General features: G+C 44.3%; 3 protein-coding genes and 2 long non-coding RNA genes across 5 annotated transcripts; 3 read left to right on the forward strand and 2 right to left on the reverse strand.

The window, feature by feature from the left end:
• The first annotated feature begins 2,928 nt into the window (after nt 1–2,928).
• LOC144161968 (uncharacterized) lies at nt 2,929–6,735 on the forward strand. Its single transcript, XR_013320551.1, has 3 exons — nt 2,929–4,515; nt 6,200–6,268; nt 6,618–6,735. It is a non-coding gene; the product is annotated as an uncharacterized LOC144161968 (long non-coding RNA).
• Nucleotides 6,736–6,922: 187 nt separating this feature from the next.
• On the forward strand, nt 6,923–8,573 carry LOC144161607 (uncharacterized). Its single transcript, XM_077692243.1, has 3 exons — nt 6,923–7,186; nt 8,090–8,456; nt 8,541–8,573. Exons 1-3 carry the CDS (start codon nt 7,050–7,052, stop codon nt 8,571–8,573), a joined length of 537 nt encoding a protein of 178 aa, XP_077548369.1. The 5' UTR covers nt 6,923–7,049.
• A 1,082-nt stretch (nt 8,574–9,655) lies between these two features.
• LOC144162648 (uncharacterized) lies at nt 9,656–19,261 on the reverse strand. Its single transcript, XR_013320733.1, has 3 exons — nt 19,129–19,261; nt 15,396–15,440; nt 9,656–9,813 (listed from the first exon to the last, which is right to left on the reverse strand). It is a non-coding gene; the product is annotated as an uncharacterized LOC144162648 (long non-coding RNA).
• On the forward strand, nt 11,776–19,135 carry LOC144162646 (uncharacterized). The gene is made up of 5 exons (XM_077693273.1): nt 11,776–11,959; nt 12,281–12,523; nt 16,020–16,191; nt 17,550–17,698; nt 18,432–19,135. The coding sequence occupies exons 1-5, from the start codon at nt 11,923–11,925 to the stop codon at nt 18,629–18,631; spliced, it is 801 nt and encodes a 266-aa protein (XP_077549399.1). The 5' UTR covers nt 11,776–11,922; the 3' UTR covers nt 18,632–19,135.
• Nucleotides 19,262–19,500: 239 nt separating the features above from the next.
• On the reverse strand, nt 19,501–21,517 carry LOC144162647 (uncharacterized). The gene is made up of 2 exons (XM_077693274.1): nt 20,893–21,517; nt 19,501–19,847 (listed from the first exon to the last, which is right to left on the reverse strand). Exons 1-2 carry the CDS (start codon nt 21,042–21,044, stop codon nt 19,637–19,639), a joined length of 363 nt encoding a protein of 120 aa, XP_077549400.1. The 5' UTR covers nt 21,045–21,517; the 3' UTR covers nt 19,501–19,636.
• Between the last annotated feature and the right edge of the window lie 542 nt (nt 21,518–22,059).

The following is a 22,059-nucleotide window of genomic DNA, read 5'->3' on the forward strand; positions in this document are numbered from 1 at the left end:
ACACTACTTAATCGACTTCAGTTGTTTTCCTTTCTGGGTGACCTATGAGACCAAAGGTGCAATGTAATTAACAGTATGGTCATGTTGGTTGTAAACATGATAGAAAAGGAGCACAAAAATATGCATGGCAAAACCCAGGACTTTTCTTGTGTTGTTTTTCATTTATAGTTAATTTTGTTTTGTCCTATGGCACAATGCAATTCTCGAAACCAGCTTTCCTCAGAAACCTATTGAGCACAATTTTTCATACTAGGCAACATTACATGCAATGGCTGCACAGCACTTTCTGCCTGAATATAAATGTGGCTAAAAAATGTCTTAGTTATTTTGAAGCAGGCAGTTTTCATTGCCAGTCAGACGAAATGGGGCCAGATGCCATCTGTGCAAAACCGCATGTGACCGCACCATGGGAGGAGGAGGACAAACATTTTATTGAGCCTTTAAAGGCCCCTTAGGGGACGTGGTGACCGGCGTACCGGTGTCCGCAGCAGCCCTCGCCGTCACCACCCGCTGGGTAGACAGGTCGAAGCTTCCCAGTGCCTCAGCCCAGTGCCCACCGTCTGCTAAGAGAGGATAGGGGTTGTGGGGACAGTTCCAAAGAAGATGGTTCAGTGTTTCCACTGCTCCACAGGCCGTGCAGTTGGTGGAGGGGTAGACGGAAGGATAAATACGGTGCAGGTGGTAGCGACATGGGAGGGTATGGGTTTGCACCAGTCGCCATAGCCGGTCTTCCCTGTTGGACAAATCCGGGTGTGCGGGGGGGAGCTGGCGGCGTGAGAGGTGGTAATGTGCCGTAATGTCTTGGAAGGTCAAGAGACTGTCCCAAGCTGATAGGGCTCCGTGAAAGGGTTCGAGGCTAGGGCCTGCTTGGACGGTATGCTCTCGAGCGGCCCTATGTGCTGCCTCATTTCCCCCCACGCCCATGTGGGCCGGAGTCCAGATCAGCTTTATTTGTATGGTAGGAGGATTTTTTAGGAGAATTTTGAGCGCCAGGGGCGAGATCATGCCTCTGGCGTAATTTCGAATGGCCGTTTTCGAATCCGAGATGATAGTGATAGGGGGCGGCCTATGTGTAAGGGCTAGTGCGATAGGTGACCGGTAAAAAGTGCAAAGGCTCATGGGTACGTTGTCTGCTCCAGCCACTTTCGGTTCGAGATCTCGCCTGGCCTCCCGTACGCCAGCGGCTTTCACGCGCGTGTGTGCGTGTTGTTTATTTGTCACAGAGTGCTAACCTTTCAGAGAAGCCCCTAGTAGAATTCATTGTTGTTACACATTGGATGTGCGATGCATGAGCGGTTTTTTTTTCAGTGGAAACAGATAAACAACAAGCACAAGCGTGCGTGAAAGCCGTCGGCATATGGGAGGCCAGGAGAGCTCTCGAACCGGAAGTAACAGAACTCCGCGGTAGCTGACAATGCACCCATGAGCATTTGCACTTTTTACCGATCACCTATTGCCGCCTCTTCCGCCTCAGCGGTCAGTTGGTGCGGTCTGTTAGGGATTTAAGAGGAGGAGTGTTGGGATGGTTGATTACTACTGCGACAGCGTATGCATCCTGCCATCGATAGCAAGCTGCGTCCACGTAAACCGTAGTGGGGTGGACGGGGTATTTCTCTGTAAGTGCTTGTGCTCGTAGTTCCCTACGCTGCTTGTTGAAAACAGGGTGATATTGCGCGGTAAAGGGTGGATAGTGAGGGAGCCATGAATGTCGGCTGGTACCGGGAGCCTGTCATCACAGAGGATAGGGGCTTTAAGGTTAAGAGTAACAAGGAGAGTGTGACCGGTGGGGGTGGATGAGAGCCTATTTAGCTGACCGATAAGGTGGGCTTCAATGAGTTCCTCCGCAGTATTGTAAATGCCGAGTTTCTCGAGTCTGGCAGTGGTAGTGCTCTAAGGGATTTGTAGCGCCGTTTTTTAGGTCTTTCGAATGAGGCAGTTGACTTTAGAGAGTTCGGTACGCAAGGGCAAGAGATACGGGAGGGAGTAAGTGAGAAGGCGGAGCCCAAATGCCTGTATCAGCCGGATACGCTCCGTTTCTTTGAGCCCCTTGTTGCGGGCAGCAATCCTGCGGATGAGGGCGATCGTCTGATTCACCTGAGAATTCAGCTGTGCTAGGTACTTAATGTTTGCGAAATTGCGCTGTATGCAGAGCCCAAGTATTTTCAGGACTTCCACTTGGTGAACATCCCTACCATCAATGCGGACCTCAATGGTGGGTGTCTGGGCCGGGTTGCCGGTTGATTTGGCGGGGTGGATTAAAAGCTCAGATTTTTCAGGTGAGCATCCAAGCCCAACTTGCGCGGCGGCAGTAACTAAGTCAGCTCCCTGTTAGAGAACCTCCTCGATTTGAAAGTCGCTGCCTCTGGTGGTCCACAGCGTAATATTATCGGCATATATGCTGTGGAGTAAGCGAGGGATCGCGGCGAGCTTACTGGGAAGGTGGATTAGGGCAATGTTAAATAGGAGTGGGGATAATACTGCACCTTGAGGCGTGCCAATGGTTGGGAAATGGATAGTGTCGGATTGTAGGTCACCGAGCTGAATAAAAGCCGTGCGGTTCGAAAGGAAGTTACGGATATAGTTGTATGTGCGGCGACACGGAGTGAAAGTGGCAACGTTACACAAAATAGCCTGGTGTGATACGCGATCAAAGCTTTCTAAAGATCAAGTGCCAAAATGGCTCAATTATCTACCTTTGAAGGGGCAGCGATAATTCCGTGTTTTAATTGCAGGAGTACATCTTCGGTTTCCGCACCATGGGAAGTGTTGTCCAGTTTTTTGCAAATCGCTTGTTAGCCCCGGGAACCGCAGCACGTGTAGTGACTGCCATAATCTGTCTCAGCCTTATAAATTGACGTGAACCTTTTTCCTCCTTACTTAAAGGGGCCCTGAAAGGCATTTTGAGCACACTAAATGAACTAGCGCAATCGTTAGATTGGGTCGTCAACGTCAGCTGTGCCAAGTATTACTGTTTTACGTGCAGCAGAAAGCTCACACTTTTGTTCCAAAGTTTGTCGCTTTTTTTTCACCCTTTCCTTCGTGTTTTTGGACGCCGCCATCTTCACATGTCTACGTCACCAATTTCCCAGATGTTCGTCATGAGGTAGAGATCCTGCTATTGGGCGGCTTTTACACGCACTTCCGGCGAAGAGATGTGTCGTCTGCTCAGCGTCGGCGGGTTGCGGCTGCACCTTGCTTTCTGCATCACGCTAAGACGTTAACGTGTTCGTCTATATTTAGCTATTGCCACCATTCACAATATATGGGTGCAGCTTGTCAGAACACAGGTGCACGCTGCTCGAATGCGACGCTGGTTTGCCCTGTGCCTCGATGCCCGTTCATCGCTACCGATAAAGCGATCCGATCCGGCGCGTGTTGTGCACGGGTTCTCTATCGGTTTATAATGTCTTTTAGACATGCCGCCGGTAGTAATTACCACCGCCGCAAAATAAGAGCCGGCACCAGCGGGGCCACATCTGAGACACAGCTTTTTGGATTGCGCGGTACATCAAAAACGAGCGCACTCCCCGTGCGGCTGTGAGTTCGCCGCCGATAAAAAGGCGCGTGCCGCCGATAGCAACCGCTGGAACGTACACCGCGAAAGGGCAAGCCCAGGCCGCACATCTGACGGCTGATACCCGAGACGACAGCAACGCCGCGATACGCGAAGAGCGACGTATACGATATCCTCCGAGATCTCTTTGCTCCGCGCACCTTAAGAATTCAGAGAGGAAGCAGCAGTTGTGCGGTATATTTAGCTATTACCACGGTTCACAAGATATGGGTGCAGCTTGTCAGAACACAGGTGCACGCTGCTCGAGTGCGGCGCTGGTTTTCTCTGCCTCGATCCCCGTTCATCGCTTCTGATAAAGCGATCCGATCTGGCGCGTGTTGTGCACGGGTTCTGTGCCGGTTTAAAATGTCTTTGAGACATTCCGCCGGTAGTAATTACCACCGCTGCAAAATACCAGCCGGCACTGCAGCGGGGCTACATCTGAGACAGCGCTTTTTCGATAAACAGTGCGGGGTGCATCAAAGGGAACCATCGCACAATCCTCCCCGTGCGGCTGCGAGTTCGCCGCCGATAGCAACCGCTGCAACGCCGTGATACGCGAAGAGCGACGTACGAGCCTCCGAGATCTACTTGCTCCGCACACCTTCAGAGAGGAAGCATCACTTGTGCGCTGACGCTGGCCACGTACTCAATGCGAGGGAAGCGCATTTTCCATGAGCCCACCGAAACGTCGCTGTGCAGTCCTTGGCTGCAAAGCCAGCGAAGGGCCAGATACTCAAGTGCTATATAGTTTACCGAACGACAGCGAACGGCGGCAAGCATGGCTACTGCGTATCGGGCTATCCGTGACGGACAAACGAAAGAGCGTCTACGTTTGTGGGCGGCACTTTGCTGCCGAAGCTCACCAAGGAAGCCCGGAGTTGGTGAAATCCATGGGATTCGCCAGCAGAGTGCTTTTGAGACCAACGGCGATGCCGACGCTGCACCTTCCTCCCGTGCCGGTAAGCACTCCTTTGTAGCGAGAAACTTTTTTGCTATGCATGAATGTCACCTATGAAAATGCCCTTCTGGGTACGAACAGTGAAATACTTGCGGGCATGAGCTAAGCCGTGTTAATCTCCGAACAGGGGCTTGAGAAAATTGAAACGACTTGTATTTTTTAGTTTCTTGATAGTTTAGTTTCTTGAGTTTTTTTTTATTTTAAGTTATTTATATACAGCATGCCCTCATGCACACTGCCGTGTTTACATTTTTTAGGTAAGTGGCGAATTAAAAAAATGTCTTCGTGAAAACGGTTGTTAGCGAAAATTTCCCATTACAGTGCTTGCTGTGAAAAATACCAACTACTCTAAACTTGCTGTAAGCAAGATAAATGTAAGAAAAAAAAATACCATGGTTGAGAGAACCTTGTCAAGTCATAGCTCCACTTTTTCGCTGAGTGTGTATGATGAACAAGTGCACAATTTCATCAGAACGCTTCTCAGCACTGTCGCCAACCTAGAAGCAGTGAAATCGCTCTTCGTAGCATTCTGGAAATAGGTATTTCTTCCCCCCGTCTCTCTTTTCTCGTGGTGTACGCTTTTTCCCTCTATACCCCTGGATCATCGATGCACTGACTATATTTTGGCTGAGCAGCGAGAAGGTTGATGAGGGACGAGGCATTTTCTGCGTTTGCATGTGGAGTAAGGGAGCTTTTGATCTAAAAAAAGACGTATTATTAAGATTGAAATGAGAACGCACGAGACAAACATTATCAAGCAAAGACAATGAAATTGCCCGGGAGAAAGCCTACTAACCAGAGGAACTAGTGACCAATTCTGAAAGCACAAATTACGGTGTTCGACACCATTACCAAAAAAAAAAATTTTAATGAGGGGGTGCCTCTTTTGTGTATGAGGATTACGTTTGAAATTTCTTGCCATGCAGTTAACACACCCAAGTCGAGTGTGATTGCTGGGAAAACATTTTCCAGATGTATTTTTATGAATGTGCATCTGCTGTTTTCTACTCCTCATGACGGAGCTTCAATGAGTCGGTCACCTTAGTCGTCGCCTCAAGGCAAAAAAAAAAAAAAATACTTGTTTCCTTGTCCTTGGCAACCCCAGGCTTGCACCACCCCTTCATTGCATAGAGAAAACATGCATAGCACTGACATATGCTGCATAGGGAATACCCCTTTGAATAGCTCTTTTAATTTGCAGAGGTATGCAAGCTTCACTTGATTATTCGGTCATTGTACACCAAGTCCTTGTATAGCCATGGACAAATGAAATGGGAACATGAAAATGTGAAACGGAACACGCAAAATCAAATATGGATAGTGGAGAAAAAATAAACGCTTGCTAGTGGTATATTTGGAAAGACACATTTTCAATCTTTGTTACTCTAATAAAGCCACGCAACAATTCACTTGTATTGAAAGAAATCACGCTATCTCTGTGTTCTGGTTCATGTTTTTGTGTTCACGTTTCATTTGTCCATGACTGTACATAGTGGCCCGGAAGCTGAAACCCTTAAATTATGTATGAAGAATTTTTTAGGCCCCTTAAATGATCTACATAGCCACGGCTTCAATGGACAAGATGATGAGTGGTCAACATAGTCAGAGGAACAAACAATATTGCTCTAGAATAAACACTGAACAGAAACTAGAACCTAATGGTGCACGAAACATCCTTGTTACAGCCACCCACCATGCAGAGGCCATCGACCTCGGCAACTCCTGGTATCACTTCACCTGAACCGATGCCTACTGTGAGTTATTTGAGAAAAACATCAAAAGTGCCGAATGCCAACTAGGGGTATCCGTTCCTCTCAGTGGAGGAAGATCCTCAAAGAGGTGTCGAGTGTGGTTTTATTGGTGAACCAGAAAAATGCATGCAACCCCATCCATATACAGCTTCACTGTATATGGATGGGTATTAAAGCCATCACCACAGAATCGCTGTTCCTTCAAAGTTTAGTCGATTGAGCTGCACAAGCTATCACAAGTCTTGATAATAGGACACGCCCTTTCATTCTGGGCACAATGCTCCCAAACTGGGACCATATTACTAACTGAGCTCATTAAATAACTGATTACAATAAATGAACTGCTTTGCAGCCACCAGCTTGCCAATGTGCCTGCCACCCACCACTGCATACAACAGCTACACAAACTGCTGTGTTTCAAGGGGAAGCTTCCACACAGACTGAGCAGCAAGGTTCAACAAAGAACAATGGTAAGCAGGACCCCATTGGCCACACCTCTTGCATGGAGTGCTTGAATGCAGAGAAACAATTTAATAGATGGTTGAAAAATGCCACAACAGCAAAACCAAGCAGTTAGCTGTGTTTTCAGCGCAGTAATTTAATTTAACCAACAGCCACGCAGGTGAACCTGGAGGCCAAGGTTCGGGTTGCAGTGGGGACACAGACCGACGAGTGTCCATCTTTTCTGGCAAGAAAAGAAGCACAAACAGCGGATGCTTCTCCCTTACCAGTACCCCCAGACTTCCAGCCTGAACGTCAGTCAACCCCTCTGCCTGCAGACGCAATGGAACTGGGTGAGGATCAGCTGCCAGAAGTGGAGCGTTCTCTAACGGATGACATAACAATGGAGGTCGACGAGCAGGAGCCAGGAGCAGAAAGCGATGCCACATTTCACCTAACTGCTGAACTGAGCTTTGCCAGGTATGTCATTAACCCTTCCCTCCTTGTACTGTGCACATTAGCTTTAAGCAGAAACCGCACTAGTGCTTGCTTTCAGAGGAACCATGAAGACGAAACAATAGCTTGCTTCATGCAGAAAATTGCTGCACTAGAATAACTGTCAATTTTAATGCAAACTTCAATCAAGCTAGGTCATAAAGGAACCAGGGGGAAAGAGTAGCCACTCGCCAGACACTTTCTTTAACTTGAACTGCCTTCTGCATGGCGTAGGACCTAGTTTGTACAGATTAGCGGGAGCCGCCAACAAAGGTAAAGCCAAAAAACACGGCTGTGTAAATATAGTGCGGCCTCTGGTTCATTCGATGACAGCGCTTGAATTCCAGCGTAAAGTTGAAACACTGAATATTCTGCTTTTGGTGCCGCACCAATGACATCAATGCCAACATTGTGTAATAAAAGATTTGAAAGTTGGTCGATATTTCCAACATTTGACGTAAAAACAGTCCTTTGAGTCAAGAATGAGGTTGAGTGAGTGACGAAAGGCTGATACTTTTAAATATAAAACAAGGATATGTGTTGCCTGCATGGTCCCTTCAAAAAGGTATTTTTTACTGAACAAAGAAAGAAATCATAAATGTAGTTGCAAGTTGAAGAAATAGCAAAAAATATGTGGGGTGTAATTGGAAATCAAAATGATTGCCAACAAGGAATACCTGCTGCATGCTCTTTGGTGACAGTAAGGGCATATTCCCTCTGAAATTTTCGATGTGTACCAAGATCCGGGCAAGAACAAAATGGTTTTTCACGAAGCCGCAGTGTTTTAGACGCTACATGTATTCAGGCACTAATGAGAAAAAAATTAAGGCATTGATTAACCAAAACAAAGGCAAGCTTGGCTCATAACCGGTTCATTACATCTTGCAGTGACCAGGCAGAGCAAACACCGCAAGATCAGCGGAAGTTCCTGGTATTCGAAAGCAACTTAAGGGAACTGCTTGCTGTGTGCCGCATCTGTCACAAGCCCTGCCAGAACGACTTCAAGGTGCTGGGCTCCATGGTCCGGGTAAACAGTAAATGCCCTGACCCGACATGCCCTGGCACCACATGGCAGAGCCAGCCCTTGCTGGGCGACAAAGCAGCTGGCAATGTGCTCCTGGCAGCGGCCATCCTTTTCTCCGGCTGTCCTGTGGCTGCCTCTTCGAGAGCTCTTCAATCTATCAAAATACAAACCATCACGGAGAGGACATACTTCAACTATCAGAGGGGCTACTTGCTACCTGCTGTGAAAAAGGTAAAAAATTATGGCATGCTGCAGTTGCGTTCAGTTAGAGCAGATTACTGCCCACCCTGTGCACAAATGCATTTGCCTGCACAGCTGGCTGTCATGTCTGTGCTCTCAGCACATTAAGGCTTGGCTACCATCAACAGGAAACTGCCACAGGAGAGCTAAGTATGTACACCTGTGCCCAAAACACAAGTGCAGATTTTCAATCATCCCTAAGATGGATTTGGAAGCATCAAGGCCCCATTTTCCTTCAAGAGCACTACATTTAACAGGGCTCACAACAAGTAATTGAAGCATGCTACAACATCTAGTTCATTTTCAGAGGCTTTTTTATTGTTCCACGCACATACAAATTTCGCCCCATATGTTTACAGCAGAAAAACAGTTGAGGCTGAATATTATGCACCAAGAAACAACTTGTAAAGAAATGAAAGCAAGAAGAAACACCTAGAGACAAAAACAGGAGAAACACCAATATATTGATGAGGAAAAATTGAGTAATAGGAAAAATACAAAACTGGCTTGAGTTTGCTATAGTTCACTCGCCATGCATACCCCTTGTTCTGCTAACAAAGCTGGCTTTTTCCTTGTCAGCTTTCCGATAGTGCTCACCCACTGCTTTCGCAATCCCTGAAGGGGACCCGGCTTTATTCATGCATCAGTCTAGGTTGCATGTAGCACTAAGTTCCGACAGGTTGTGTTCGCCTATTTTAACATTCAACCTGCTTCAAGATTTTCTCTTTCATCTCGAGCAAGACCCTCTGCTCTGCAATGATTGTGACAACTTGCCACCTTACCATCTGAGCAATATTGCCTTTACAGATTGATCCTATTCCCACTTTTGAGCTGTGTGCATGCAAACAAATGAACATGTGCACTGGTTGCAAACGTGACATAAAATGAGTGTTGCTTGCTTTATAAATGCTATGCATCTAAAACCGGTGAAACATGTATCCATGAAGTGATGATATAGCCTTATCCTATGAGGCTGGAAAGAAAAATATCACAGACTAAAAGCCGCTGCTTAGAAAGGCATTTGAAAAGTACACGTCCTTGCAAGGCTGCATTTTCTACAAAACAGGCCCTAAAAAAGCACAGCTAACAAACTGGCAAACAGTGCAGTAGTAAATCTGTCTTCCCAGTGGCATTCTCACATGCCCACACTTGTTTTGAAGTGCCAATTCTCACAGAGATAGGTGCATTCTTTCAATTAGCTTTATCAGGAGCAACAGGACCAGCTGGTGCGGAGGGTTGCTGGCACGGCAGTGGACCTGGCAGGGGATGGCCGCTGCGATTCCTCGGGCTACAGTGCAAAGTATTGCACATACAGTCTCCTCTGCACACAGCTCAACCGCATCATCCACTGTGAGCAGATCAGGGTTAAAGAGGTAAGAGAACATGACCATACAGAAACTTTACTTGCACGCTTTGCACATACATCCTATGAAAGTACACATGAACCATTTTAATGCTATAAATGCTTTTTTTTTCATTCCCAGTCAGCGAGCGTGCCAAACAGCGTGGCGATGAAGAAAGAAGGGCTAGTCAGGTCTATGGTAAAACTGGAGGAGCAGGGTGTCGTTATACGTTCCCTAACTACAGGTAACATTATTAATGCCTCCCTATAAAATGCACATTTCTTAGAATAACATTTACATCGCAATTCTTGTGAAAGCACATACAGGATGATGCATTACTCAGAGCTGGAAATTTATTAATAAAAGGTCAAGGAATACAAAGACCATAAATGCCCCAGCAGTTAAAGTGTAACGGGTAGATTGGAATAAGCTTACACAGTATATAACAGAAGTAGGAAATTTGGCACATGCTGATGAGTTGTCTAAATGTAATTTTGGATTTGTTGATGTCGTTGAACCACACGTGATGTTATAAATTTCATAGGCTTTGACAGTCTCTTGAATCAGTGAATTTTTGAGCTCCCACATTACTGAAATACCAGAAGCTAGGTAACACCCATGTGAACAGCAATGAGCAGGTAGTTGAAAATCGCAGAGTTTCTAGAAAGATGTGTAATGGGCAGGCGAGGTCAGTTAGTCCAGTTGCCCGACTTGCTGGGTAGCAAGTCACGAGAGAGCAACCTTGCATTTTCTTGCATTTTTAAATTTGAAAATGAGAACAGACGTACAGCCTAAAAAGTACCTCAAAGAAAAGCGTTGCAGGGGTCCTTTAAAGGCCAACTGCACTCAAATTTCCGACAACGTAAAAATAATGTCTCCTAATAGTACACGTTAAAACGTAAAACGAGTGCGAAATGCAAAATACTACGTTTCAAACATTAACTTGCGACGCAAACAGCTCACGACATTTGCGTTAGCGGAATCGAAACTGGATACAAAAGGCGGCCATTACCAGCGGCCAGACGTGACGTACTATCGGCGTCAAATGAAACGCGAACACGAAAATATGAACCTGAACACACAAATAGCGCGGTTTCTTTGCATGCAAGCTAAAATGACGCGTGGCTTAGTTACAAAAACAAAGTTGGGAAAAGTGGATTTCCCAACATATCAATAGCAAGTCATTATATGAACTCCACGAACAGTATTTTTCAATTTTGCACGTTCTGGTTCACATTTTTGTGTTCGAGTTTCATTTGACGCCGATAGTACGTGATGGAACGGAAGCGGCCGCGCTAGGACCGGCTGCCGCTCAGAGCCGTTTTAAGCGTCTCGTTTTGCACTGTTATTTCCACAGAACTTCACTAATGTTTGCCCAAGATAATGGAGTTAGGCGCGATTCCGACATCGCGTTGCTATCAATCGAGATGAAGTAGACCATACGACAGTTATTTTTCCGTCAGAACAACTGCTGTTGTAGCAATCCTTGGCATTGCGAGTAAAAAAGCCGGCCCTGATTTACAAAGCTAAGTTGCTTGCACGACATCGAAAAGCATTTTTGGTTAGCCGGCGCCTCGGCTATCACATCGCTCTATTTTTACAGAATAAACCGCACGCGGGTGGAAATCAATCACTATTTTTACTACACATTACGTGCAAACAGCTTCGTGAATATCAGCTCAGTATTTTTCGCCTTGCTGCACATCAAGAATCGAATGATAATAGGGATCTTAAACTATAAGCCACCTTCCACAGCTAAATGGTGCACTAAAATACAAAAAAGTTATCTATCCACCGCTTTTTTCTACTTTCACCAGAGACAGGTGCTGTTGGAAACATTCTACTTTCAAGTAAACTAAGTTGAGCGCTCTACAAAAGTAAATACTTCATTTGGGAATTGAAAAAAAAAATCAAGTGTATTGTTTATGAGAGGTGCAGTTTTGTTAAAAATACATGCAAAATACCTCAAAAATACATGCAAAAATGCCTCAAGTATTTTTGCATGTTTCATATATCTAAATTCATTTAGATATCGGCATAATTCTCGTTTTTTATTATGCATTTCAGATCGCCACCCTGCTATAAGAACATTGTGCAGGCAGAAAAAGCCAAACATGAGACACTTTTTTGATGTGTGGCACATTGCTAAAGGTGAGGGGGAGATCCTGCTACTAAGTCATCAGTTAATTAACACAGGACAACAATAAAAACTGGCACCGACCAAGAATGTTTAAAATCCAAAAAGACCTTTTGGCTCCCGTACGGGTGCCTTGTTCAATTTTAAACATTCTTGGTCGGTGCCAGTTTTTATTGTGAACAAGGCCCCCGTACAGGAGTCAAAACGTCTTTTTTGGATTTTAAACATTCTTGGTCGGTGCCAGTTTTTATTGTTGTCCTGTGTTTACTTGACCAGATGGGCTTCCGTCCAACCCTCGATTTCAGTTAATTAAGACTGTGTACTGTTTGTCTCAGGCCTCAAGAAGAAGCTCAAGCTTGCAGCCAAATCAAAAGGCTGTAGCTCCATACAGCTTTGGATTGAGGCCATCAAGAATCACTTGTACTGGACGGCAGCTATGGGCGATGGGGATGGAGAGCTCATCCTGAGCATCTGGGGCAGCCTACTCAACCACGTGTGCAACAAGCATGTGGGGCATCAGGGGCCATTCTCCGAATGCCTACATGAGCCCCTTGAAGATAGACAATGGATGAGACCAGGTGAATCGCTGCACTGCAATAATCTTTGCTTTGGCAATGCAGGCTTTTCCCCAACTTCAAGTTCGCTAAAGATGGCCACAGTGGCGGCAACTATTTTGCAACCACACCATATAAATATGTATGGCCGATAAATTTGCCTTCTACGGATGAGTAGCAGGTGTAGTAGATTTGTAGAGTTCGTATTTACTACGAGATCAAGATCAACAAGGACATACTTAAAGGACTTCATTCAAAGCTTCCAGTTTCTTTCTTTAGCTTTCTTTAGTTGGTTATTCTAGGGTGATGGAAATGGCAAGGAGGCCATCAGGCCATGTAGTAAAAGACAGGCCTAAGGCTGAATCACAAGCTAGGAGCTTTCTTTGAGCACAGGGGCCACCTAAGGGATATGCGTATACATAGGAGCAAATTGAAAGGGAAAATGGTAAAACCCTGATCAACTTTCTCATGGCCATGAAAAAGCGTAGTAACATGCACTCATCATAAAATCCATGCAACAACTATTACACTTCAGTGGAAACTAAAAACTGATACTTTGCACGGCTCGAAAACTGAAAATAATAATAATGAAAAAAACGAGAAAAGAATAATGCAGTGCAGGTGCCACTCGTGCTGTTATTGTTCGGTTTGAATAGTTGTGAATCAAAAAAATTTTTTTAAACAAAATGAATATTTAGGAAGCCAATAAAAAAACTGAAAATTTACAATTTCTCAAACATGCTTCAGTAATAGTAGCCTGTACAAAATTTAGAGGCTCATTTTAAAGGGTTTGCAACATTGTTAATGACATAACACAAACATACAGAAGCTATCCCACTGGTTTTACCTTTATTGACGACAGTGTACTTTATATGGGGCTAAATTTCATCTTATGTGGTGACCTCAACAAGTGTTTCAGTGTTAGCGTAATCATAGGGTTCATATTCTGACCAGGCAAAATTAAACATTTCTTTATAAGTATCATGAACATTCATGTTAGTTTTAGGAAGGAAACTTCAGCAGCACATGCCATGACAAATTAGCCTGACCTTTAAAGCTCCGTCAGCCTGCCTTCACGGCCAGGTAGTATAATCTCCACTTTGCACTTGCCCGTGTGTCCGCTTCACAGTAACAATGCGTAATTTTATTTTGAGAAATCATTTGCACTGAAAATTATAAAATTTGACCGCACATGCACGCACAAGTATCTGAAATATGGATTTCATGAAGGGCATTTCATGCCTAATTAAACATATACAAAGAGCTGAGGCCAAAATTTGTCTAAGTGCATGATAAACAAACATGGTCTGGTCAGCTTTGCGAATGACGCCTTTTTGTCACGAAAGCTTTATCTTGGTGTCTGCAAGTGCGAAGCGAGAGAAGTTCAGCACTTTTCTAATGTGGCAATAAAAGAACAGAAGGGACTTTACAGTTTTAGAAAGAAAAGATAAACTTTGCACTTCATTTGCTCAAACAACTGGGAGCTTGGGGACTAGAGCTGGGCTTCCTTATCTAGAAAGTGTTGACCAGGGCGGCTTGGGTGTGACCACCTTATCAGGATGTGAGAAGAGAAGCACCAGGGCATGCAGGAAAGAAAGCTGTTTTTCCGCGCACCAGGGTGTAGTTGGCATAATGCTGAGAAATAACAATGCGTTCCCCAGTAACACTTTCTGTTAGTCATTTACCTGCACGTCACCACTGTAGTGTGGGAAAGCTTGTCACATGATGTTTGCAGCGGTCGATCATTCGGCCTCAAAGTGCGATACACAGGGCCGTACCCAGAAATTTTTTTCGGGGGGGGTTATGAATTTTGGGAAGGGGGCAGTTTTGCTGAAAGCAACAGTAAGTATTGTTTACGTGCTGCCTGGAAAAGATTTCGGGAGGGGTTCGAACCCCCAAACCCCCCCTCTGGGTACGGCCCTGGCGATACATCCTGTCCCTAACTCATTGAACTTGTTGCAAAGGATGCATTTTGCACATGGTTTTCCGGGCCATTTGGTCTTTTTTGCAACGAGTCAACATTTTATCTATCCGGGTTCATTAGGATGCCATCTTGTTAAAAAAAAGTACATGTGGGGGTGACACTTCAGTTGCCGTTTAGCTCCAAAGTGCAAATTAGAAATAAATACAAAATCAGGCAAACAAATGTAACAAATGATGGCAAAGCCCATCTTTTGTTGCCACCTTTTGCTAAAAAGAAGACCTGCAGCTTCGAACAGGAAAGGAAAAATTAAACTTTGACAATGAATTGGGAGGTTAGTGTAATCTAGGGCAAGATTTAGGCAAAACATTCCAAACTACTGCCTTATGCCTTTAATTTTTTTGTCCTGGTGTCGGGCGGTGCAGTTCACGGCACAAACCGTCATGGATGTGCAGTAGTAAATTAAGACGATATATAAAGTAGTTACCACAGAAGACAGCAGTATGCCTGGCATGGTTAATGTTAGTTGGTAAACATTTAGTTAGGTTGTAACAGCTCTGGTACTTATTTTAATTTTATAGTTGGTTGGGTTATACCAGCTGAGGTACTTATTTTAAGTTTATAGTCGGTCACTGACAACAGCAGTGTATGCATGCAAACGAAGGCTTGCTGATCAAAAACCAGCCAGGTGGCAAACGTAGAAATTATTGAAACAACTGTTCCTTCGTGTTTTCAACCTTATTTTAAATACTATTTGAAACTTTGTAATAGTGCTGCTCACTTCGAAGCAGAATCACATATTGCATTATTTGCTTCAGCGTTTAAAATTTTTGAATAATTGCGTGCCACTACAAATGTGACATTGAGGAGGCTGCTAGTTAAAACCGCATAAAGCTCATGTCTACCTTGCCCACAATGGCAGTGCATAGTTGGCAGCTCATATCCCTTCCAGAAAAATGTCAAGTCTGTGCTCACCTTCGAAGTCATCTTGACATACAGTGGACTCGTGTGGTGCCTGGTCTGCAATAATTGTTGTCATTGTATTAGGTCTGCACTGCAGAGCAGATTGATGAGATTCACATCAAATGAACTCTTGTTGTGCTGCTTGTCTTAAATTACTGAATTCAAACAGAATCATGAATGTCCGATTAACATAAGAGCTAGCAGTATGGCAACTTCTCTCGCGTGTGTCATAATGCTGGCAGCAGCGGGCCGCACTTTTTGCCATCTGGTTATGTGAGAAGGAGCATGAACTTTGAATTCTCAGATTTCCAGCTGCAAGCAAACCTTGGAGTAGATGCTTCCACTTATCACTTTCTTATTTTGTTTAGCAGCTTTCACTTTTCACCACATGGCAGTCCGAAGATGCCCGAACCAGTTGTTCCGTATTGGTGATGAAAATTTGAAATTCCTTAACTTCTTGCCACCCTCCCCCCTCCCCGTTCTTAAAATGCCCACATCTCATAAATTTCTGGGGAGAACCCTGTATGTGACTATGCAGCAACATTGTTCTGAAGTTTTTGCATGGCATTAATAGTTCTGATTACCTAATTAGTGATGGAGGCAATGAGAAATGTGTGAACAATTTTCTTCCAACAGATTCGCCTGCTTTTCTGAAGCTGCGAGCGATTTTGCAGAACCCCCGCCTCCTCAGTGACCTGCAGCAATTGTCTCCAACTGTACAGACTTACGCACTGGAATCATTCAATAGCCTGATAATTCGTTTTGCACCCAAGGCAATAGCATTTTCGGAAGAGGGAATGGCAGCAAGGTAATTCAAAAATATCAACTTACCCTTATAGAGTAGAAAAGCTTGCCAGTTCACAAATGGTTAATTTAAAATTTTTGATAATTCAAGCTGATTACCCAGTCCTGTCGCACCTTCATGGGGATACACGTGTTTAAAAGCCTGTTATTTCGGGTGAAAATTCCTTCTTCTGATAATGAGAATTGTGCTTCACCATGCATCAATCTACTCTTAATACAATGGCACCAATTGACCTTTATTACGTGTCAAAAGTTATCACGTTCATCAGCATCAGCATAAGTCACTACATGCTGGAGAAACTGAATTTGAACTTTTCTATCAAGCTATTCAACACAAGGATTGTTAGTGGGTGCCTGGAATCAGTCTGTCAAAACGATTCAATTTGAATGTCTTGTGATGAAAGCACATGGCACACTGATTATATAATACGAGGCTGTTTTCAAAAGTCATAGAAAGGCTTCAAGGTGTCACCTTTGTTATTTATGAAGTCACAGACATCAGAACAACAGAGTTTGCAAATGCAGAGTCTATGCATTTGCCCACAATTCTAAGGCAAGATTTTGGGGCCTTTTGTCAAAATAGTCATGTCCGTTATCTATATTGCATGCTGTTTAATCTTATGGAGTGTTTCCAGCTACACATTTTTGCACTGAAAAGTAATAGTGTACACAGTATATAATTTGTAACATTGGATACATTCGTGGATACATCCGTTTAGAAGAAACGTGGATACATCCGTTTAGAATAAACTTATCGTAATGATTAAATTTTCATCTTTCAAGGCTAGGCTGAAAAAAAGGCACATTCTCATCCAGATACTGTGAGTTTAAACTCTTTTTTTTTTCATTGCTCTGGAACTCGAATGAAGTAGCTTTAAGTGTAGTCAGTTGAGGGTTCTGGAGTTAGTTATAACGTAGAACTCACTACCGAGCTTCAAACATTTGATACCTGTTTGTAAGACTTAATTTTGTAACACTTTCTGGGTTGCCAAAACTGAGTATATGGTTTCGGGAATCGAGAACAAGGCTGTGATGCCACTAATTTTTTTCAAATACGGCTGAGAATAAAAAAGGGGGTTTCAGAAATGAGACTAAGAAATTTTCCCTTTCTTTATCATTCATACTTTGACTTGTTTCATGCACTGTTTTTCGATTAGTACTGCATTAACGACCCAAAACTTTAATCTGTTTAGTTTTATCTGCATTATTCCTAATATTGTTTGCAACAGCAATGCATCTAGATTGAAGGTGTTTGAGTTTCATTAGTCTCAGAACAGTGATTGAAATTAAGCACTGCAAACAACCTCCAGTAAGAGAATTTTTACAAGTACACTTTTTTTGCACCGTTTCTGCTATTTTCAGGACACAATTGGCTGTGCTGCACTATAATGAAAATGCCTTGCGGCCGCAGGCCAAGACCAAGAAAGGGAAAAAGAAATACAAGGTGAAGATGTCGCGACCCCGGCCAGGGCACTTCTTTGTTTCTCCATTGAAAACCAAGCCGACATTTGGTACGTGAGCCCAGCTTTTTCATAACAACCGTAAAAGGACCAACATGTGGGCAAGTTGGTACTGCTCACCCACGTTAAAAGGCAGCGCAACAGACAAATGCAAGGAAAAGACCTCTTGCGACAGTATCACGCTGCACTCAACACATTTTATGGAAAACACAAAACAAACATAACTACTACGACCGAACCCACATCCTCTTACATCATGACGCACAACTAGATTATAACAAACTGATCCAAAACCAAAATTCTTGTTCCTGCAGTGTTATCGACGGCTCGCTAATATGCACATTCCCCCTTTTCCTAATATGACATGCCTCAATGACTTCCTAGTGATCTGATTGCCATGCACCGAAAGGATGTTGGTATCATGAAAAAGCGGAATGCACCCGTGTTCAGAAGGATGCCTGGTGATGTGTGAATACGTCTCGTGTTTGAGTGAGTTTTTGTGTTCCAACAATCTTGTATTTATACAGCGACTGGTTTGTCTGCAAAGAACACACTCCAGAAACCCTGCCTTTCTTAACCACGTCAGTTGTACCGAAAAATTATCTGAAGCCTGGTGAAAACAACACTTAGGGAGAGCCGATAACAATTACAAGGAAGCAATACCATTTTGTACTACCTTTACTATTACGCTGCCATTCAAGATGCATTTTTAATAACACACTTGATGTTAATTTGTGCTGAGAGCTGCAACACTGAAGTGCTGTCTTATTTTTTCTTTTGCAAGGTTATGTCTGCAGGCTCGTGAACGACGTGGCCATGCGTTGCGAGGCCACCATGCTCAGGGAAAGTGTTGCGAGCAGCACGTCTAGGAAGCGGCACATGACCGATGCATACGACCGGCCAGCAAAGGAAGCACTCATCACTGAGTATACTAGTCAATATGCACCACAAGAACCCATTGTGGAGGCCTTGGTGGAGCACTAGCTTTCATCATGTTGATTGATTTGATCGTTTCATTGGTGGGTTTAACGCACCTACACTACACATGCGATTAGGAGTGCCGTAGTGGAGGGCACCGGAAAAAGTTTGACCACCTGGGGATCTTCAATGTGCGCTGAAATCTAGAACACACGGGCGCTTTCACTTTTCGCCTCTATCTGGAAAGCGGCCGCCGCGGCCAGGAATCAAACCCACACCCTTGAGCTCGGCAAGCTTTCAGCAAGGTTCTGCTGCTGTGTACAATGTGGACCTTTTTACAGCAGAGCTGTATAAGCCTAAATTTTTCTTATATTTTTTACGTCTCAACCAGAAAATAGCAGTTCTCAAGACCTCCCTTTTACTGAGCTACCGTGCCTGTTAAGCAGCCGAAATTTAAGCCAACTGAAAAACGTAATTTAAGCCAACTGAAAAAACTACACCAGCACAATGGGTGCCCTTTTGTATGCACAGGAGCTGCTTATACTGAAAAAGAAAGATCTTACCTTGGTGTCCGAGCCTTATAGCACTGGATACTGGAAGCCCACATATGACGCTGAAGGGAAGTGCTGTCGTATGTGGCCCACCACACATGCTGGTAGCACGACTCGATTGGCTGTTCCGAGCCTGCCCCAACACCAGCGCGTGAAGAGCCTGTATGCCGTGAAGCGATACTTCCTGAAAGTATTTGAAGTTAGTTATGCACTTTACAGTACAATAGAATCAGTCAATATTTCACACTTGCTGGCTAATTACTATACTAGGCATGTATTAAAATGCACTGACAATTAGCTATATGCGAGTGTAGGTTGGTTTACACTTTTAAGTAAATATAAGCTATGTTGTTATTATGTCATGGTTTCAGTTCTGTATCACGTTCTTAAGTGTGCTTCTTGTCTTGACCAGCCTTGTTCTAGATTGTGGAAACATAAAATGCATGGATAAATAAAGAATAAAATGTTCTTATTGAATCCCATAATAAAGCACTTTGGACCTGCCCCTTTGCTAGCTGTCTTACCTGTGCAACTCGCAAGGCATGGGGATGCCATGGGACTCCAGCTCCCAGTACACAGCCTCGAGAACTGCTGGGTTGAGGCAAAGGGTGGGAAAATATGCATGCCGAGTGATGCAGTCATTGTTGCTCTTGGCAACAACTTTAGCGATCCCCCGACAGCACACATTTTCCAGTGGCTTTGGACTGGCCACACACAGCCCACATTGGCACCTGCATACACAAGTGCGCACATGCGGGTAAGCTTTGTGTTTGACAAGCAGCTGGTAAACACAGATGTGCACCATACAACACAAGGAACTAGGTGCCAATTTAAATTTTCAGTATGCTCAACAGTATGTGGAAAATGGGACATATCCTGCCCCACTCTAATAAGAGAAAAGTAGATTAAATGTCGGCTTCTAAACTATGCAAATACGTCGTTTCTAGTATGTAGACATGTCAGAAAAAATATCTGCTTTTGAACTATGAAAATACCACTTAAAATGTCACGACTCCTAGTTATGTGTGTCACTGACACGATTTAATTAATAAATTGGGCACAGGGGCTAACTTCCCCTAGAGAAAATGGTAGTCCAAGCTGGGACTTATGCCATAAACTTGGAACAGAATTTGGCCATAAGCCAGCTGGGACCAGCAACCATTTTCTCTATTGTCAATAGTGCTTTCAGAGGGAAATAAATATATTATTTTGCAAAATCGCGACGTCGTTATTGAGCGATTAAACCGTTTACTTCACGCACAAAACAGGGGCATCAGTCTTCGATGGAAAAAAAATGTAGTGCCGTGGTCGCGGAGGGGTCGGCAGCACTGAGCACACCCCAATAATAACAATGAATGATGGAGAAGAGCAAAAGCCTCTAGCCCTTAATGAGAAATTTGAAATTGGTGAATGATTTTGTGTAGCCATGGGGAGTCCTCCAGGAAGGGCAGGCCCAGCACGAACCTCAAAGCGCAAGTCGCATGCCTAATAGGTAAAGAAACTCGCGGCCCTGCTAGTCCGACGCAAGAAAAAAAAAAACGGTCCACGCCACACAGTGCAACCTTGTGGCTGAGTTAGCCACGTTTCGAAAATATTGGACGGGAATAGTATATATTGCTGACGCGAGCGCGCGCACGGCGTCGCTATTACGGTGTGCGCACTATACAGGGTGCCTACGCAATCGACATCGGTTTAGAACGCACGCACGCTCATTCAAACAAAAGTCGAGCCAACCGTTCAATCATTCGCTCAGATATTTCATTTTTCCATACTTACCAATTCATCTCGTCGCCGCTTCGTCCCGGTGACGCTGGCGATTCAGGGTCATCATCCTTTCTTGAGACCTTTCGTCGCGGTGTGGATTCGTAGGGATCCCACCCCAGCTCTTTAGTTCGCTTTTCCAGCCTTGAGCGGAGTGCGGGGTCCATGTTGTCAACAAAGATGAAAAAAACCGAAAGAGCTTGCCCGTAGCCAACGCCTTGCCGTAGCAGACGGCAATCGGAGCGCAAAAGCGGAAGTACGTCACCGCTGAGGAGCGCAGCATCATGGGAGGGAAGGCGGGCGCACCGTCAACAGCGAAGAGAACGTTGAAAAGAGGAGGAAAGGCGGCACGACGATAATACGCAGTTTTTGATTTACAATTTCTCGGCTAATACTCATCGCTTTAACAAAATTCTTGCAGGAGGAGATTGCTTATACATTGCTTTATTTGGTTATATGTACATCCATGTATCGGCGGAAGGTATTTCAGGACCCCTTTAAAACAGATTTCCTTTTTTGTTGCTTGATCCTGTTTACAGCAAGCCCTTTTTTGTAGAGAAAAGGAACTGCCACCTGAAGAAAACCACCTCTGCTTCAAAAATGCACTGATCAAGATTAGTATCATACTACAATGAGAACATATAAATGTTAAAATGTAAAAAATTAGCCACATACACAAATAACTAATGAAGTGTGCCGCTGCACAAATTGGTTTTCAATACATAAACAAAGGAGTGCTTCAAAGAGAAAGGACAAAAAAAAGGGCAGGGGTGTTTTCTGGTCTGCTTCACTACAACCTAAAATGATGCTTTGGCTCTCGGTAAGATTAAGTACACTATTTATATGGTACTAGGAAGTGTCCAAGCAGCATTTCTGACTCGCCCCGTCTTTCTACGAGCATTACTGACAGTTTCTCTCTTGTTGATCGAAGAAAGGAGTGAAATGCGCTGAAAGCATCAAATCTGCATTCGCACCGTTCAGTTGCATGGTCTGGCTCATTAACAAGGAACCACACGACAAACAGACGTGCTCACACGTCAGCTCAGAGTTGCGTATCGAGAAATTCTGGGCGAGCTAGAGAAGCTTGCCAGGTCTTGCACTTAAACATCAGTAAAGCATGCATTATGCGACAAACCAACGACGACAGAAATAGCTACCTTCATACTGGGCAAGTGTTCGAAC

Source organism: Haemaphysalis longicornis, unplaced genomic scaffold (assembly GCF_048455015.1).
Source record: "Haemaphysalis longicornis isolate Haplotype H1 unplaced genomic scaffold, Haemaphysalis longicornis Haplotype H1 scaffold_12, whole genome shotgun sequence".
NCBI lineage: Eukaryota > Metazoa > Arthropoda > Arachnida > Ixodida > Ixodidae > Haemaphysalis > Haemaphysalis longicornis.